Source organism: Lathyrus oleraceus, chromosome 4 (assembly GCF_024323335.1).
Source record: "Lathyrus oleraceus cultivar Zhongwan6 chromosome 4, CAAS_Psat_ZW6_1.0, whole genome shotgun sequence".
NCBI lineage: Eukaryota > Viridiplantae > Streptophyta > Magnoliopsida > Fabales > Fabaceae > Lathyrus > Lathyrus oleraceus.
This window is the reverse complement of record NC_066582.1, coordinates 497,671,985-497,692,008: the sequence shown is the minus strand read 5'-3', so window position 1 is coordinate 497,692,008 and position 20,024 is coordinate 497,671,985. Positions and strand designations below refer to the sequence as shown.

At 33.4% G+C, this 20,024-nt stretch overlaps 1 protein-coding gene and 1 non-coding gene across 2 annotated transcripts; one reads left to right on the top strand and one right to left on the bottom strand.

The window, feature by feature from the left end:
* Positions 1 to 2,265, top strand: LOC127076773 (uncharacterized). The gene is made up of 2 exons (XM_051018563.1): positions 1 to 972; positions 1,225 to 2,265. The coding sequence occupies exons 1-2, from the start codon at positions 399 to 401 to the stop codon at positions 2,091 to 2,093; spliced, it is 1,443 nt and encodes a 480-aa protein (XP_050874520.1). The 5' UTR covers positions 1 to 398; the 3' UTR covers positions 2,094 to 2,265.
* A 16,946-nt stretch (positions 2,266 to 19,211) lies between these two features.
* On the bottom strand, positions 19,212 to 19,318 carry LOC127077586 (small nucleolar RNA R71). Its single transcript, XR_007787379.1, has one exon. It is a non-coding gene; the product is annotated as a small nucleolar RNA R71 (small nucleolar RNA).
* Positions 19,319 to 20,024: the final 706 nt, after the last annotated feature.

The following is a 20,024-nucleotide window of genomic DNA, read 5'->3' as shown; positions in this document are numbered from 1 at the left end:
TAATTAGCAGGTTGTTCAAAACAACACTAAATAACCAAACCATTAAAAAAATCCGAACTGATCCATTTGAACCCAAAAATTTAAAACTGGATACCCACGACACAAACTGGTCTTCCTCCATCGTCGCCTCCGTCGTTCTTTCCTTCCATCACCACCTCCTCCGTCGTGCTTTCCTTCCATCACCGCCTCCTCCGTCGTGCTTTCCTTCCATCGCCGCCTCCTCCGTCGTGCTTTCCTTCCATCACCGCCTCCTCCGTCGTCATTTCCTTCCATCACCGCCTCCTCCGTCGCCGCCTCCGTTTTTTCTCGTTTGACACCAATATTCACATTCTGGGTTGTTTCACTTTTTCATCAAAACCCTATTTTTCATTTAAAAATTCCACCTTTTTAAGCTAACAATGAATGATGATGATGCCCTCAAGTTACTATGTGATGTTTCCAACTCCAACAGTTTAGAAAACTCCTTGCAGATTCTCATTCACATTTCCAAATCCGATTCTGGACGTTCCAACCTCGCTTCCAAAACAATTCTCCCTGCAGTTCTCACTATACTTCACTCGCAAACCCCTCTTTTAGATCACCACAATCTATCTTTGTGTTTCAAGCTTCTCCGGAACTTGTGTGCTGGTGAACTTGTAAACCAGAATCTGTTTCTTGAGTTTGATGGGGTTGATGCTGTTGTTTCGAGGATTTTGAGGTTGGAGGTTGGTTTTGATCACATGTTGGTTCGGTGGGGTCTGCAGGTTTTGGCAAATGTTTGTTTGGCTGGGAAACAGCATCAGAGGGCTATTTGGGAAGTGCTGTTTCCATTTGGTTTTCTGTCTTTTGCAAGACTTGGAACCAAGGAGGTTTGTGATCCATTGTGTATGGTGATTTATGCATGTTGTGATGGAAATCCTGAATGGTTTGTAGAGCTTTATAGTGACTGTGGTTGGCCTGTGGTGGCAGAACTAGTTAGAACTGCTTCTTCTGGTTAGTTTTGTAGTTTATGTTTTTTCTTGTGTACACATTGACACCTGTAATAATAATACTAGAACAACAATTGAATGTAACCGCATGTGTAGGTTTCTTGCTTCAAGATCAAGTGTCGGTGCTATATAGATAGTTATTATCTATTGCTTCCATAATTTGCTATGCTGCCATGCCTCATGACATGAGTGTCATATTTGTTTCTTATGATTTTTAAGATTGAAAACTGACTTGGACTTCTTCTATTGAAACCAGCTAGTTTTGGCGAGGATTGGATAAAGTTGCTTCTCTCAAGAATTTGCCTTGAAGAATCTCAATTGCCTTTATTGTTTTCTAAATTACGATTTAAGGATATTCACCAGAGTGGAGATAATGAGTCAAAAGATGACCAGTTTTCATCTGAACAAGCGTTTCTTCTGCAAACCCTATCAGAAATTTTGAATGAGCGAATTGGAGATGTTACTGTTTCGAAGGACATTGCATTGTTTGTTTATGACATATTCAAGAAATCTATTGGAGTTCTTGAGCATGCGGTGAAAGGCAAGTCTGGTCTTTCAAGTGGCATTCCTGCAGTGGATGTTCTTGGCTACTCGCTTATTATATTGAGGGACATCTGTGCTCATGATAGTGTGAGAGGTTATGCAATGGATGCAAACGATGTTGTCGATGTGTTATTGTCCTACGGTCTCATTGAGTTGCTTTTGATTGTGCTTGGGGACCTTGAACCTCCGGCAATAATCAGAAAAGGAACCAAACAATCTGAGAATCAAGACGGTGCTAGTTGTTCCTTGAAACCATGCCCTTACAAGGGCTTTAGGAGAGACATAGTTGCACTTATTGGAAACTGCGTACACAAAAGAAAGCATGCACAAGATAAACTGAGAAATAGGAATGGAGTTCTACTGCTATTGCAGCAATGTGTTACTGATGAAGATAATCCTTTCCTGAGAGAATGGGGCATATGGTCTGTTAGGAATATGTTGGAGGGCAATGAGGAGAATCAAAAGGTAGTTTCTGAATTGCAGCTGCAAGGATCTACTGATACGCCTGAAATTTCTGCACTCGGTCTTCGAGTCGAGGTTGATGAAAAAACTAGACGCGCAAAACTTGTAAATGTCCCATGAAAGGATACTACTATAATTTGGTTTTATATGTATATGTTACTTACATTTTTACTTCTTTAGTCTTTACTTGATTGAATTTCAAGTTAGGACTTTTTTTCCTTTTCAAATTAAAACTGATTTTTTGTCAATGGAAGCTCAGAACAAGTCAATTAGAATACTAATTTTTAGATTTCATGATAGTATTTTATGTTCCTGTCAGTTCAAGGAGCAAATGACCCTGGTATAACCTCTGCCAAAGATGTTACTAGCACTAAGACTGCTTCTGCTGATAGGCTTCGAGAACCCTTACCTTTCTGAGGAAGAAAGGAGCTTATTAGCCTTATGCAGAATTCTATGTAATGTGCAACCAGTAGTTCAATGAAAAGTCCTTCTCAGAGAAAAAGGGTTACTGCTCCTCCAGGCAAGGTAGATGGCAGGACACTTTATCATACGGGGACGCCTGTGCATCTACTGTTGCTTTGGGGTTATTAAGAAGCGAATGTGTGATTCTAAATTCAATGCTTCTGTGTTTTTTGGAGTGCTATTGTTACCTTTAACAGATTAACTTACTAAATGCTAATGTGTTATCCCTAGAGGTAAGGTCTTGCAGCCACTTCTATTCACTTGCAATTTTTCACTACTGATTACTGACATCGGATTAGAAAGTGTCACTTTTAGATGCTTGTAGAAAAGCACTTAAGATGTTGGAAGTTCTACACTGCTGAATAGAACTTCCTTACCGAAAATGAAATCAATATTTGAATTTTAGTATCGGGATCCTGTGTTTCTTTTACCTATTTCTCTATTATTCACTACAATCATAATAATGTAATAAGATTCTTGTGTGCTTTTCAAAGTGGGTTACTGTTGTTGAGAATATAATTATTTGTGTCAAAGTACCATTTTGATAGAGTTTGTTGTTGTTGAAATGGTCTCCGCAGAAATTTGTATGGTTGTCGAAATATCGAAGACATTTCGATAGAAAACTTAGACTTAGCTTTATTTTGTGTTTTTAGTTGAGTTAGATTAGTTGGAGATTGCTTGGTGTGTAAGTAATATCAGCCTATAAATAGAGAGGTACCCTATCATTGTAAAAACAATTGTATAGAGAAAATATTGAATAAACTTTAGTTTGAAGGCGGAGAGAAACTCTGCAAAAAATATTCTCTTTCTTCCCCTTTTCTCTAAAACCCTAATTTCTCTTTTCTTCCCTAATTCATCTTTTCCCTTATTCTCAAATTTTATACAGCGAAATTATCTTACAATCAATGTGTGGTTGATTCACTCGAGTGAAGAGTCAATAACAAGAGGAGGAATCAATCAGAATAATTGATTCTTCTTCATTAAGATTGATTTAGAATTCTCCAAGTTTTGGGTGAAATTCCAACATCAGGGATTCGTCGAAATCCCAACATCTGATATCTAGAGCACTGACTGTGTGATTCTTGGGAAGCATATCGCGATGAATAATCTGAATGGGCATTTTCCAGTAAGTCTTCCAATTCAGAATGGTAAGAATTATTATCATTGGTGTAAGTAGATAAAGATCATATTCTGTTATCAAGACACGTCGGATCTTGTGAAGGAAGGAGTAACACCATTTGTAGGAAATACGACAGATCAAGAAAAGTTTGCACACAAAGAACTGAAGAAGAAATATTATAAATCCCTATTTATAGTTCATCAATGTGTTGATTCATTCAATTTTAAAAATCTGAGCGATATTGAATCAACGAAAGAAGCATGAGAAATTTTAGAGAAATTGTCTGGAGGCGTTGAGAAGGTGAAAAATGTGAGATTACAAACTCACAAAAGAACGTATGAATTTCTTCAAATGAAATAAAGTGAAAGTATAACTGATTTCTTCACTAGGGTTACGAAACTGGTGAATCAAATCAAGGTATGTAGAGAAGTGTTGGCATCAAGATCAGTTGTTGCAAAGATCTTGAGGTCATTGACTCCAAAATTCGATCATGTGGTAGTAGCCACATAAGAATCGAAAGACCTATCAACATTGACAAAGGAAGAGATTCAAGGAACGTTTGAATCTCATGAATAAAGAATGTCTGAAAGAACTCCAAGAAAATCGAAGAGTGATGTGGCTTTGCATGCCAATTAGCCAGAGAAAAGAAAGACAAAGGAAAATGGTTCGACAACAAAGGTAAAAGAGGCTACAACAATTCGTCTCGTAAAGGAAACATCAAGAAGGATACTCGTCGAATCAAAGAAGACCCTCATTCCAAAGCAATCACAGAGGTGGTGTTGAAACTAGAGAAATATGCGGTGGACGAAAACCTGACAAAAGTCACATTTAGTGTTACAATTGTCAGAAGTACGGTCACTACTATAATGATTGTCCTGAAAAACAAAAGAATCAAGAAAATGATGAAAAGCTGGCAAAGCATGAAGAAGAAAAGATGTTGTTGATGGTCACAACAAGAGATTCAGAAAGATTCAAGAACCAATGGTACTTGAACTCAGGGTGCTCATCACACATGACTGGTAGGAAATATTGGTTTGTCAACATAAAACCCTCGATGAAGAACATGATGAAATTTGCAAATGACAATACTCTAGCAGTTGAAGGTATTAGTGATGTTCTGATTATGAGGAAAGATGACAAAGAATCAGTAATTTCCAATGTATTGTATATATCAAGCATGAAAAGTAATTTGTTCAGCATAGGAAATTTGGTATAAAAAATTACGAAGTGTTGATTAAAGAAAAGAAGATGAGAGTTGTCCATTCATGTGGGATGTTAATATTGAAGACCCCCATGTCTCAGAATAGAATCTTTAAGATTGAACTTAATATGATGGAGAACAAAGAATGTTATTTGGTCCTATTATAAATCAATTTTATACATATTAATCATTATTCTGAATGTTTGTGCAGTAAAATGTTGTAGTTATGTTTTGCTCGTTGCACAAAGACCTTAATGAAGTTATGATTAACACTTTGAGTGGGTAAGTAATATTATTTTTAGGTGAAAAATTGCTATAACCTAAATTTGAACCATGGACACATTGGTTGCTAAGAAGTGTACTGCACCACTAGGCCACTTAACCTCTTTCATATTAAGATTGAAGTTAATATGATGGAACACAAGTCCCTTGCAACTGCAGCTAGCAGGGATGAATGAATATGGTGATGTTCTGATTATGAAGAAAGATGACAAAGGATCAGTAATTTCCAATATATTGTATATATCAAGCATGAAAAGTAATTTGTTCAGCATAGGATAGTTGGTATAAAAAATTACGAAGTGTTGATTAAAGAAAAGAAGATGAGAGTTATCCATTCATGTGGGATGTTAATATTGAAGACCCCCATGTCTCAGAATAGAACCTTCAAGATTGAACTTAATATGATGGAGAACAAAGAATGTTATTTGGTCCTATTTTACCGCCTGTAAGTTTATTTTAAGTTTTATTTTCATTTATAAATCAATTTTATACATATTATTCATTATTCTGAATGTTTGTGCAGTAAAATGTTGTAATTATGTTTTGCTCGTTGCACAAAGACCTTAATGAAGTTATGATTAACACTTTGAGTGGGTAAGTAATATTATTTTTAGGTGAAAAATTGCTATAACCTAAATTTGAACCATGGACACATTGGTTGCTAAGAAGTGTACTGCACCACTAGGCCACTTAACCTCTTCCATATTAAGATTGAACTTAATATGATGGAGCACAAGTCCCTTGCAACTGCAGCTAGCAGGGATGAATGAATATGGAACTATAGATCCAGGGTTTACTTATAAGAGAAGTTGTTGAAAGAGAACAAAGAATGTTATTTGGTCCCATTTTACCGCGCGTAAGTTTATGTTGTAGTTATGTTTTGCTCGTTGCACAAAGACCTTAATGAAGTTATGCTTAACACTTTGAGTGGGTAAGTAATATTATTTTTAGGTGAAAAATTGCTATAACCTACATTTGAACCATGGACACATTGGTCGCTAAGAAGTTTACTGCACCACTAAGCCACTTAACCTCTTCCTTATTTTATTTACAAATTAAGTATATAACAAAATCTTAATTATTTATAAAAAGAACATGAAACATACAACCCATAAATTTGATTTACCCAGAAATTGAAACACCATGGTTGAACTTTTTTTGTCATAATCGAAATCGAATTCAAAACTCAGAAATTATTTGACAAGTATTCCTGCTATTCACCAGCATCACAACAAATCAGCCAACGACGACGACAAAGAAGTTGAACAAAAGCAAGATGAACCAGTCAAAAGCACTTTAAGTTTGTATTTGACTGTTTTTATTATTTTATTCTCTTGTATTAAAGTGTTATGAGATGTAGTTAAATATTTGTTTTGTGGGGTGTGGATGTACCGAGGGCTTAGGTTAGTTGAGAGTATATTATGGAAACACATGTATGAAATTTTTGAGCATATAATGTTAGGTTTGAATTGAGATTCACGTGTATGAAGAAAAAATTATGCATGAACGTTTTCCTATGGTACCTAACCATATAATGATAGTATCTACTTATCAAATGTTGAAGAAACACTTACACAATAATAATAATAATAATAATAATAATAATAATAATAATAATAATAATAATAATAATAATAATAATAATAATAATAATAATAATAATAATATTGAAGAAACACTTACCATAAGATCTAAATTTGGAAATTCCCAAATCTGCAAATCTAATTTTTGTTCAACTTCTTCGTCGCCGTCGATGGCTAATTTATTGTGATGCTGGTGAATAGCAGGAATACTTGTCAAATAATTTTTGAGTTTTGATTCGATTTCGATTATGACAAAAAAAGTTCAACCATGAGGTTTCAATTTCTGGGTTTGTATGTTTCAATTTCTAGGTAAATTAAATTTATGGGTGGTATGTTTCAGGTTCTTTTTATACATAATTAAAATTTTATTATATATTTAATTTGTAAATTAAATAAGGAAGAGGTTAATCGACTTAGTGGTGCAATATACTTCTTAGCAACCAATGTGTCCATGTTCAAATTCCGGTTAAAGCAAATTTTTGCCTAAAAATAACATCACTTACCCACTCAAAGTGTTAATCATAACTTCATTAAGGTCTTTGTGCAACGAGCAAAACATAACTACAAAATTTTGCTTGATCCCCACTAGCCGCAGTTGCAAGGCACTTGTGCTCCATCACATTAAGTTCAATCCTGAAGGTTCTATTCTGAGACATAGGTGCCTTCGAGATTAACCTTCCACATGAGTCGAGAACCCTCATCATCTTGTCTTCGATCGACACTTTGTAGTTCTTTTCGACCAGCTGCCATATACTGGGAAAATTACTTTTCATGCCTAGTATGTATAATACATTAGAAATTACTGACCTCTTGCCATCTTTCCGCATAATCATAACATCACCAATACCTTCAGCTACTAGAGTATAATCATTTGTAAATTTTACCATGTTCTTCATTGAGGGTTTTATGTTGACAAACCAATCTTACCTACCAGTCATGTGTGATGAGCATCTTGAGTTCAAGTATCATTGGTCCTGGAATCTTTCTTCATCTCTTGTTGTGGCCATCAACAACATCTCTTCTTCGTCATGCTTTACAAACTTTGCATCAGTTTCCTGATTCTTCTATTTTTAAGGACAATCACTTGAGTAATGACCATACTTCTAACAATTGAAACAATGAATGTGACTTTTATCAGATTTTTGATGCTTTGGTTCGACCAACCTCTTTCTTGCTGATCTCGACTAGTTGAATTGTTGTAGCCGCTTCTACCTTTGTTTTCGACCCACTTTCCTTTGCCTTTCTTTTCTCTTGCTGATTGCGCCTGCAAATCCACATCACTCTTCGACTTGCCTGAAGCTCTTTCAGCCATTCTTTATTCATGAGATTCAAGCATCCCTTGAAGTTATTCCTTTGTCAATGCTGACAAATCTTTCGACACTTTTATGACTACTGCCACGTGGTCGAACTTTGGAGCCAATGACCTCAAGATATTTGAAACAACTGATCTTGATGTAAACACTTTTCCATATACATTGATTTGATTCACCAATTTTGTAACCCTAACGAAGAAATCAATTATGCTTTCATTGTCTTCCATCTGAAACAATTCATACGTTTTTTTATAAGTTTGTAACTTCACCTCTTTCACCTTCTCTCCGCCTCCAAACGATTTTTCAAAAATTTCCCATGTTTCTTTCGTCGATTCAACATCACTAACCTTTTCAAAATTATCAGAATAAAAACATTGATGAATTATAAAGATAACTTTATAATCTTTCTTCTTAAATTCTTTGTGTGCAAACTTTTCTTCATCTGTCAGGTTTGTTGCAAGTGGTGTCACTCCCTCATTCACAAGATCCCAAATATATTGATAGAAAAATATAATCTTTATCTGCTTGACCAATTCTCGTAATTTTGATTCTTCAAAATTGGGAGACTCTCCAGAAAATGCATGTCCGAATGATTCATCACCATCATATTTTGCTTCCCACAAATCGCTCAGTCAGTGTTCTGATACCAGATGTTGGTATTAAACCCAAAACTTTGAGTAATTTCGAGTCAATCTTGATGAACAAGATATAATCAATCGATCAAATTCTCTCTTGTTCTTCACTATTCACTCGAGTGAATCAACCAACTTAGGTTGCAAGATTTTATCTCTGCACAATGATGATGAAAACAAGAAAATAAAATTGAATAAGAAATAAGATTAGGGTTTGATAGAAATTGGGGAAGAAAATGATTTCTGCAGAGTCTCTCTCTCTGCCCTCAACTTGTGGAATATCTCGTTAATTTTGCAACTTCAAGTGATTACAAAATTATTATGAAAATATAGATTACTCCCTCTATTTATAATCGAGCTAGCTTGCTCCCTAAGTTAAAGCCAAAAAATTACAAAGGCCCAAAAATACATATTTTGGTCTAAGTCGAAATCTCGTGTCAAGCAACCTGCTTCAACACTTCGACATCTAATACAACTCGACGCATACCACATGTTTCGACACATCCTTGTTTCTGTCGAGCACTACCTGCTTCGACACAAGAAATTACAGTTCAACAAAAGTGATGCACACTTCATAACTTTGAAATTAAAAATATGTTGTTGATAGGGATGAACGAATGACCGTTTCTATTATAACCTCAGTTTTTCCAAAGCCGGGGATAAAGTGGCAAGTTTTCATGTGGCCCTTCGTTACCTCGGCAGTGTAACCGAGGTAAAAATCATTTCGCGTCCGAGGTGAGACCCGTTATTTGTAATAGTGAGACAAACTCAAAGTTAGTGACATGGGTAGCTAGGTTGATAATGTTTGAAGGAGGGACTTTAGGATATACTTATCTACTTTGGATGAGGAATAAGTGTTGGACCTCAAGGGACTGTTAGATGCCTTTCACTCTATTCATCCTCAGCTTGATTCAGAAGACTCTTTTATTTGGTGGAGGGATGTGCAAGGTTTTTCCGTGAAGGAAAGTTATGACATACTTCATTACCTTTTTGTATCAGGTCCATATGTAGATGATCTTATCCTAGGCGTGTTGAAAAGTCTATGGAGGGTTGTGGGTCGTCCGGTCTAGAGAGAAATTATAAGTGGCAAGCACATTTTGGTGTGCCCTATTTTCTTTTGCGAAGATGAATTAATCCTTCATCTCTTCCTCAAGTGAAATGTTGCAGGTTAGGTATGGAAAGATATTTGATTGGGTAGACATGTGTATGCATAATGATTCAACTTCATTGGTGCCCATCTAATGTTATTATGCCAAAAGCTTAAAGGTAGAGTCATGAAGAAGTATCAATACTTGATTTGGTTGGTTGTCTGATAATCTCTTTTACTTTGTAGAAATTAGAAGTTGTTCAAGGGAATCCTCAAGGGAGTCGACGATATGGTGGGCATGTCCAAGATTTTGGCTTAAGATTGGTTGTCGCAAAACACTTTGGTCAACCTGCATCTGATTGATTGGACTTGTGCTCTAACCCTTGTTTGTGTATCCCTTAAGTTTTTTCTTTATCTTTTATAGCTTTTCTCTCGATTGTTCGCTGGCTTGATTTGCCTTTGTTCTAACACCAACTAATTCATTTGATTTTTTGTTGTATTCGGGTAAAGTATCCATTATGTTTACTTTCTAATATACAATTGCTTATAAAAAATGAACAAACAAAAGTAAATCAAAAGATATAGTTTTAACTTTAAATTGCAAAAAGGGTCATTGATTCAACTCGGATGTATTAAGTAGTAAAATAATTATAATCATGAATTAAAATATTTTTAACATGATTATGTGAATGAATTAGGGATGACAATTTGGTTCATACCTATTGTGTAAAAAATATTTACAATGAGTATAGTAAAAACCCGTAAAATGAGCTCGGATATAGGCACGAGTACAAAACCACTAAAATAAGTGAGTAAGAGTATGAATACGCGAGTATAGAAATAAGTATTATAATTCTATGTCCAAATGCTACTCAATTGTTATTCCGGACATGCATATATTGTATAAAAATAGAAATATGAAAACACTACTTTAATTTTCTTCCTCCTTTTTATTGTTTGAATTAGTAATCCATAACTAGCACATATATGATCCATCATACTCTATGAGTAGAAATCTCCCAATTGAATCATGCAAGTAGAACAACCAACAAAGAAGTGAAGGGGGGACTCTGCAAATTGATGAGTACTACCATCCAATCAATGAGGTGCCCCCCATTGTCATAACTTTAGAGGTCTCCACGTGCTATTGTTTTGAAAAGTAAGATATGATGATATTATGAATTGTTTTTGAGTCATTATTATAAGTTGCATAAAAAAAGAAAGAGGGTCCATACTCTTGTTGTCACATAATGTATCTTCATCAACATGATATAACAATCAAAATAGGACCCAGTTATTAATGCATGAAAATGATGTGTGGGTCCCACTGAGTTGGGGATTTGGGAGCTGAAAGAGGTGTTGCACTTCTCCAATGAAACAATGACTATGCTTTATAATATTCTTCTGAATTTATAATAAGCTTCCATTGGGAAAAATACACTTGGTACTTGGACCACATTTGTAAAAAATAAATTATTGCCATGATAGTATATAACAATATTTTACCAATTTCTTTCACATTAACTTTTTTTCCCAAAACTCATGTTTTATCTTCAAGTGATTGTAATAGTATATATATGAAGTTGGAAGAAATAATAGAATAATTATTATTAAAATAAGTTTAAATATGTAGGTGAATTAAATAACATATGGTTGTGGTAAGTATTGTTACATTTTGAATGAGAAAATTACAAGAGGGGTTGATTTGATAGTATCGTGCAGGTTGTTACTACTACAGTAGTAGTACTGTTCAATGTTACGTATTTTGTCGTGTTTCTAGAATTTCTGAAAGTAGTTGCACAAAATGGTATTGCTCTGTTCTCCATCCTCGTCCCTGTCTGTTTGTGTTTTGTTCTTTTGTTTTTGTTTCTTATACTCCATACTTGGTTTCTAATCATAAATTCAAAGCATATAGTACTAACTATTAAGATGGGACTATCATCTGCCTCTTTAATCAAAATTATTGGTTGCAATGAATTTTTGTTTCCTAGAAGATACACTTGTTGTTCTCTTAAGACAAACAGAGTTTAGTGGATGGTTGTGGGTAGGGAGGTGAGTTTGAATTCAGAACATCCCACTTGTTGATTTTAAATAAAGTGGATTTTAACAACTAAATTAATTAACCAAAAAAGAATAGACTTGTTTTATCTTGCATAATTTTGTGAGTTATATTAACATGCTCCAATTGCTTAAATACTTCTTATATATAAAAATTATTAAAATATTATTTTAAATTGACACACATAATTTTAGATTTAACCAAATATTTCTCAGACAAAATAATTAGACTAATAAAATTGTTGAACAAGATAGGGTTAAGTCTTCTTTTTATATTTATTAATCATAAAGTTTGATAATCAATTGTGTTCTATGATTTTAGGTGCTAGTAACCTCAATTGACTAGTAACACACTAATATGAGGAATAAAACATGGGCTAAGTATGGAAATATGGAGATAAAAAGATTAATCGGTCGTGAGCATCACATATTTTAAAGAGAGATATCACTCACACATTACACATAAAAATAGTTGAATGTAGATCATTTATATAGCTCAGGACTCTATGACCAATATAATAGTTTCCTTTATAAATACTAATATGTAAATCATTCGGTCAATTCAATTAATCAAACAAGCTACTTTACATATTTTATTACGTCTACTTTGCTTTATTTTCATGCATTTTTTAAATTAGTAGTTCAACATGTCCACAAATTACACTTAATGCCCGCATCTAAAGGACAAAGTTCATCCCTCAACCCAATCGCTTGAAAACAGGTGAAGTAGTGTTGAAAGTCATTAGTTTATCCATTGACTAACTTTCAAGTTTGACATCTAATTTGGCACACCATGTTAGACTATACAATTAGAGTCAGTGGAAAATTTAAGTCATAAGGTCAATAATACACCTAATATATGCATTTGCAGTCTAGAAAGAACCTTAGCAATATGAATCTACCATCAATGTCACCAATGAAGAGCTCAAGTCAAGAACAACCTAATGAACCTCCACAAATAATGGGAAGGCCAACAATAATGCCTCCTCCAATTTGATCCACCCGAGGAACAAATGATAACCACAATTTTTTTATTAGATAACAATATAAAACGAGAATACATGATATTATGTATGAAGTCTTTAATAACTTGATAATATTGTAAGATATATGATTCATAAAGGGGTTCGATAAGCTAGGGAGTTGGAGACCACACAAATTGGTGACATTTTTTTCACGTCTACCATATAAGGAATTCAAGGGAATCAAGGTCGGTTAGACATTTCTACTCAAAGCCAGCCTATCAATGTAATAGTATGGTCTAATAAGTCTAATCAATTCCTCTACAACAAGTATCTTTATCATTGTAATTCTTACCTTAGTATTTTATGAGTGACTAACTATGAAGGCACCCTATGTCGAAGGACAAATACAATCATCCTAATCATCCATTTAAGCAAGTGAACATGGAAAGGAGGATATCTAAAGTACTCAAATAAATTGGCATGCTACAAGTATAGTTTTATGACCATATTATGTAGGTGAATAACATGTTCAATGCTTAAAGGAAAGCTTTTGTCCTAGTACCATGAATTCAAAGACCAATTATGAAATATTCAATTCATAAGCCACGAGGAAGTTATACACTTGTATTAGTTAATCCCACGATATACCCGTCCTGGCCTGATGTACAAGTACCACCTCTAATGGGTTTGAAGACACCTAAACTGGTGTTGGTTATATTGGTAAATATCCACGGATTGAAAATTCACTTTACCACTATAATTCACCAGTAGTATTTGAAACTCTTTTGAGAAATAATGTCGAAAAATAGGAAGAACAACAATGGGATAATCCCCCACCTCAACTTTAGTTCAAACAGGGTTCATGAAACCCCCATATATGTATGGCACCAACCACTTGTAATTGGCGCTAGACCTCTTTGACCAAATATGTTGGAACCTAACCTCATATATGATACAAATCTGCCACTATTTTGGGATAAAACTTCATCATATATATGTCGATGTATAAGAATCCATGTCTTGTATAGGTGGATAAATTTATACCTTTTTTCAGAGGTTATAAAACTCCAAATTGTGCTACTTTTTTGGGGGGAAATGAGAATTCGACTAGATGGAGCACATTGGAAGGTTTATTGCGCAACACAGCAAGGGAAACTAGAATAAATTCCACAAATTAATGTTGTTCCCTTTATTATTGATAGGAACAACATTTTTTTGGTATTCCTTTATACCACCAAACTCAATACAAATAAGGGATGCATGAAATGTGTTTCCATGATAGATTCGAATGACCTCATCCTTAATTTATGTTAGTTGTTATAATGAACATAAAATAACAAATAAATGAATCAATTGCATATTTCATCAAGAGATTCATAAAGATTGATCTCTGGTTCAATTTTTTGAAACTGATATGCATAAACGGTCATCAATGGAATTCATCCTCAACTAAAAGATCAAAATGGTATAACAAGTTTGTCATGATATGAATAAATCAGCTTCTAGAGCATCACACATCGAATAATTAATCTAGGAGAGTGACAGGAAAAATGATATTTAAGGAAGAAGTACATATCAACTCTTCATCATTGATATGGAGGATTTTAGAGAAGACATGTCATCATTGAATTGAAAAATAAAATCTTTCCACCCTCCTTGGAGTAGGTAGATATATTTCATTTTTAGTATATGATAATCACTAAGTTTAAGGTAGCTCTTAAAAGTTAGCAACATTTAAGTTTGGGGTTAGAGGTAGTAGAGAAATTGGTCAAATAAAAAGAAAAATAAGAAGTCAAAAGTGTGACATTTTCAAACAAAAATTTAGAAAAGAATAAGACCAAAATTAATAAAAGAAAAATTCTATAGTATCCAACATGAAAGAAAAAGTGATATGAAAGGAAGAAGATAACGAAAGGAAAAGAGGTACATACTCCAAGGTTTAGGCCAATTTATCCCAAAACTATTCTACCCTGACATAAGCCAAGATACAACCTTAAAAGTCCTCAAATATGTGTGTTTAAATATGAGCTGGTTGATTTTGCATATAACTTACAATTTCATTAATTTTTACTCTTGTATGTTGATTGAGTGAACACCCTTACAATTGAGTTTAATATAGTGAGTAGAGAGATAGGTTGAGTACTGGTACTAGAAGAACTAATCTGAATTGGTTAAAGCAAAGTAGGGAACACAAGTCTCGATCAGCAAAAGTAAGTGGCATTCATGTGGTAAGGATTGTGATTTATTATGACAAAGTTTCAGTGTGCAGACAGGTTACTTGAGGATAATCAATAGTTAAAGTTTAGGGTTGTGATGACATGCTGTCATTGCATGTCATTTGACAAGAAAAATAAGACCAAAAAAATGAGCCAGTTAGAAACAAAAGAGTCAAAAAAGCTTGAAAACAAACTTTTGGGTGAAGAAAAACACTTAGTGAGAATATTTGTGAAAATAAGAGAAAAAAAAATGATACTTTGCTTCTGAAGAACGTGGTCGCGCATCCTCAAAATGTGTCAGCATCGAACTCATAATTACGTAAAGCGACCGCATCATCATCTGGTGCGCCTGCGTTACAACTTTTTGCTGACACACATTAGAGCGATTTTGGAGCTTTTGGAGGTCATTGAAGCCATTGGAGATCTATTTCTTCGGTGATTCTTTATTTTCTTTGAATATACACTTATGTTATTGAATCATTTCAGCACGAGTAGCTAGATTCCCTTTAGGTTAGGTCTTACTTGATGATGAATATATATTTACTTGATTGGGACATATGATCAGATGATGTTAATGTAATTATTTTGAGTCGTTGTTGTTATTCAGTTATTGATTATGCTCATTTCCTTTTGTTTGTCACAACATTCAAATTAATCTTGATAAGTAGTGACTACTGACCCTATGGCTATTTATCTGACATGCTTTAACTGTTCAAGTAGCTAATTGACTAGGGATAGTATGATTAGAAATTGTGACTTATGGATTAACACACTGTGTTCCCTGGTTTAACGGTATAATTGACATGAGAGATCGTAAAATTAACGCTTAGGCTAGTGAGTTACACGCCAAGAGATTGGATGTAGCGGTAGAGTTAATTTGTCGTGTAACTCTATAATCATTGTATGTTTGTTAATGCATGTTTCATCAATCAAGTAGAAATAGATGATTCTGACAATAATACCTGATTGTCTTTATCATGATTTTTATCAAAACTTCTCTCTTTTATTTTTGACCAAAACAATATGAAAAATCCCCCATTTACTATTTTTAATTACATCGCACAACATATCTTGTTCTAAGTATTCAATCTTTATGGAGACAAATTTATTTTTATTACTTCAATAACAACACTAATAAACTTGCTAATAAATTGTCCATCAGCCTTGTTCATAAATGCTAATATACATATCCAATTCAACCTTTGAAATATAATAAAAAAATAAGTTCTTTTAGATAGGGATAAGTTTCTTGAAGCGTTCAGGTTGATCCTTGATTATTAACATGAGATGATTGATTAAATATTGAAGAATTATCAACGTAAAACATAAATGAAGGAAGAAAGGATTAATCATTAGATGATAGAGAGTGATTTTTGAATTATTTATTTAGGAAAATGATTCTACCTGCATAAAATATTATTGGAAAAGTTCATGTGATGATATGGCAATCAGGGTAAACTCTTCGAGGGGGATTTATTGAGAAAGTTGGTGCTTTTAAAAAAAACAAAATGGTTAGAAACATAAATAATAGTTGAAAAAAAAATTCACTTTAACTATTCACAAGGAAGGATAACTTTGGTCTTCGTCCTTCCTCAAATAATAAGGTTGTTATATCAGTTGCTTCCGCTCTAACATCATGGGAGGGTTTATTGATACAAACACCTATTGGTCTTAACCTCTTCCAAATGAGAGGTACTTCATATTCAACATCTTCTTTCTCATATATTGATTTAATAGTTTCTTCATTGGTAAGGAAAAATTAGAAAAGGATAACAAGTGGAAAACGATTAACAAAATGACGCATCAAAAACTAAATTTAGATTACCCTTCTTTTTAGTCATACTAATGATGTTTTGCCTCCTATTCAAAGGTTGTGTCATGTGGAACATGTTGAGTGAGAGTCATGTTTTCTCATGTGGTAGAAATGATATTCAAAAAGTTTATTTTACTTCTAAAAACATAATATCCTTCATAGAAGGCCATTAGTTAACAACGACTATTGTTCTTCGGATGGGATGATGGAGCATTATGAAATAATTTGATTTCATCTTAATGGAACCAACTCTAAAAAACTAAGCAGTAGGACATAAGCAAGACCCAAGAAACATTATTCCATCACTTACAACAAAGGTGGAAGGACACAAGGTGAATTGATTTGGGAGTGGGATCACAAAACTTGGACGAGTAGGTGAAGTGTAGTATAAGGTTTGATTTTGGCCATAATTGTGTTCACATTTTTGGGAGTTAGATGAAGATATTTTTGAAAGAAAGTTTTCTTTTTTTTTCTTCCGAAAAGAGAAATCAAGGAAGAATGAAAAACATTATGAATTTTGTTGGTTGATGAAGCAAGGAAACATGAGAAAAATAACCAAAAATAAGGAGAATTAATATTGAATGAAGTCATAAGAAGGATTCTAAGAGTCATGAAGGTTAATTACTTCGGAAGTTCATAAGAGCTAGGTGACCATTGAAAAATCAAACGTATTAGGTATTTACCCTCTCGGAAGCCAATATAGGATTTACAACACCTAATCTTATATTTTTAAGATGATGAAACTATTCAAACACAACGTGAAATGTTTGTTTTGCATTGTCTCGTAGGCCAACAATTATTCGGCAATACACGCATTACACATTTTTTATACCTAAAAATACTTGTTATGTTAGTCAAAATCATCAAACATACAAGATGGATCATTCCTCAACTAAAATAGATTTAGGCAAGTGAAATTGTAACTAAACAAGACAAAGTCGAGTCTTTATTAGTTCAAAATTAATATTTTTCATTATTTATTTATAATAATAAAAAATACATGAATACTTAAGTAATTTAATAATAGTGCATATTTTATATTAATGTAATTTAGTAAGAGTGTGATAATGGAGTCTTCCCCACCATTGTACGGATAATTTATATTGCTAGGTAGATTCTGTTTCCAGTCGCTTATGATTTAATTTGCATACAATTATTGGCTTTTCTAAGCTAAGCACCGGTAAAAGGCAATTAGCAATTAATGTTGATTCTCTAAAATGGTGAAATGCCGACATAGACCTAACCAACCCGTGCATCTAAATGTCGTTATTTGCAATTATAATCTTAAAAATAAATAAGATTGAGAAATCTTCTAATAAATGGTTTTTGCAAATAAATACAGTTAAAAAGTAAATATGTATACTTTGCCAACTTAGTCATTTAGGCATAAAGGATAGTCATAACACTTAACTAACACTTAATTTAGTGTTTTTATGCTATGAGATTTAGAAATAGGTTTAGATTGAAACAATGCATATTTTGACGTTGTAGGCAAATATCTCTAGGTTATATTCTAGGTCATATGTGATGGCGTAAAATGTATCATATTCATATATTAGATGAAGTTATTAAATGGATTTTTATTCAACATGTTATTCCACTCTATTAAATTTTTTATTTCTAAGATGTTAATCATTTTGTTTATCACCACATGATAACAATCAATTATTTTATTACCTTTGCTAATGTTCATTTTATAATTTTTTGTATGAAAATTATTAAAGTTAATACAATATTTATGGGATTGATACTTTTACTTAAACACTTGCACCAGTTTGACAATGTATACTTGCACATACAATATAGCTATAAAAAATTGGTGTCATTGTCAGGGATTATGTTGTTAACATTTTGATTTTTAATTAAAATTATAAAATTTTCATTTGAGGTTTTTTTGTCTTCTAGTGACATGACATATGCGTGAGTTGACTACATCACATATTGTTATCTTCAGTTTACATAAGAGATTATGAGTCAAAAAGAACTTTCAGACTTAAGAATATTTCAAGTTTCTCATCAAATAAACCCATGTTCCTGCACCTATATTTGAGCATCTTGAGAAAGATCTTGAAGATCATCAACTAGAGGATGAAGAAGACGTGACACAACAAGATATCACTAGTATTACAAATGACTGAGCAAGACGTGTTAGAGATTATGTTGCTTTGATCCAAATTCCATGAACACTAGTATCATAAGGCTAGAGATCACTATAGATCAATTTAAGTTCAATCCAATGATGTTTTAGATGCCACAAGCTATTATCCAGTATTCATGTGCTGCAAAAGATGAGCTACACTTACATATGAAGAAATTCCTTGAAGTTTCCAGTAACTTTAAGATCCATGGAGTAACTGTTGATGCTTTTAGACCGAGACTATTTTCATATGCTCTAAGGGATATAACTAAGAGTTGGCTTATTTCTTTCGAACCAAATTCTATTGCAACATGAAATAATTTGGTTGAAAAATTTCTAGTCAAGTATATTCCTCCAGTGAAGACTATCAAAATGAGGAATAAAATCACCTCATTTAGACAAGGAGAGGATGAATCATTGTTTGATGCTTGAGAAATATTAAAGTAGTTTTTAGGAAAATGCCTTCATCATGGAATTTCAATGTATATTTAATTGGAAACATTTTATAACATCCTTGTACAGTCTTCAAGAAACATGTTGGATGGATCATCTAGTGGAGCCTTATTATCTAAGTCATATACAAAAAGTTATAACTTGATTGAAAGTATTATAGTTAATATCTACCAATGGCATGTTGGTAAAGCTACATCTTCCAAAGTTCACAAGAAACCAATTGGTATTCATTAAGTTAGTGACGCTATAATACTTGATTCCCATGAGACCCATATTCACAATATGATGAAATTCATTCTTACACCTTCTGAAATATCGATGTTCTGAACCGATCTTGCATTCCACTATTTTCAATCCAACATACAGACACTTCAAACTGCATAAAACATTTCCTACAAGCAAGCACATTTTGAGCACAACTATGCGCTACTACTTTGGCGTTCTATAAAGATATCACACACACCTTAAAGCAACTTGCTTCTGTGCGAATCAACCATACACGACTCTACAAAACACTTAAGGTCATTTACACTTTAAGAAATTATTATTTATCGCTTTCTAGAGCAACCACTTATGCAAATTGCAAGATTCCAAAGTAATCCTTAGCTACCCTCATATCCAAATTCTTCTCGGATCCCAACCGGACAATGATGACATTTGAAAAGGGAACAACATCATACCAAAAAGCATAAACATACAAAGGTAAAAACTGAAATACATATATGAAAA

Excerpts from the sequence above, each read along its gene's own strand:
- LOC127076773 (XM_051018563.1), top strand. The coding sequence starts at position 399 with ATGAATGATGATGATGCCCTCAAGTTACTATGTGATGTTTCCAACTCC. Across the intron at positions 973-1,224 it reads AGTTAGAACTGCTTCTTCTG|CTAGTTTTGGCGAGGATTGG; the intron begins GTTAGTTTTGTA and ends TATTGAAACCAG.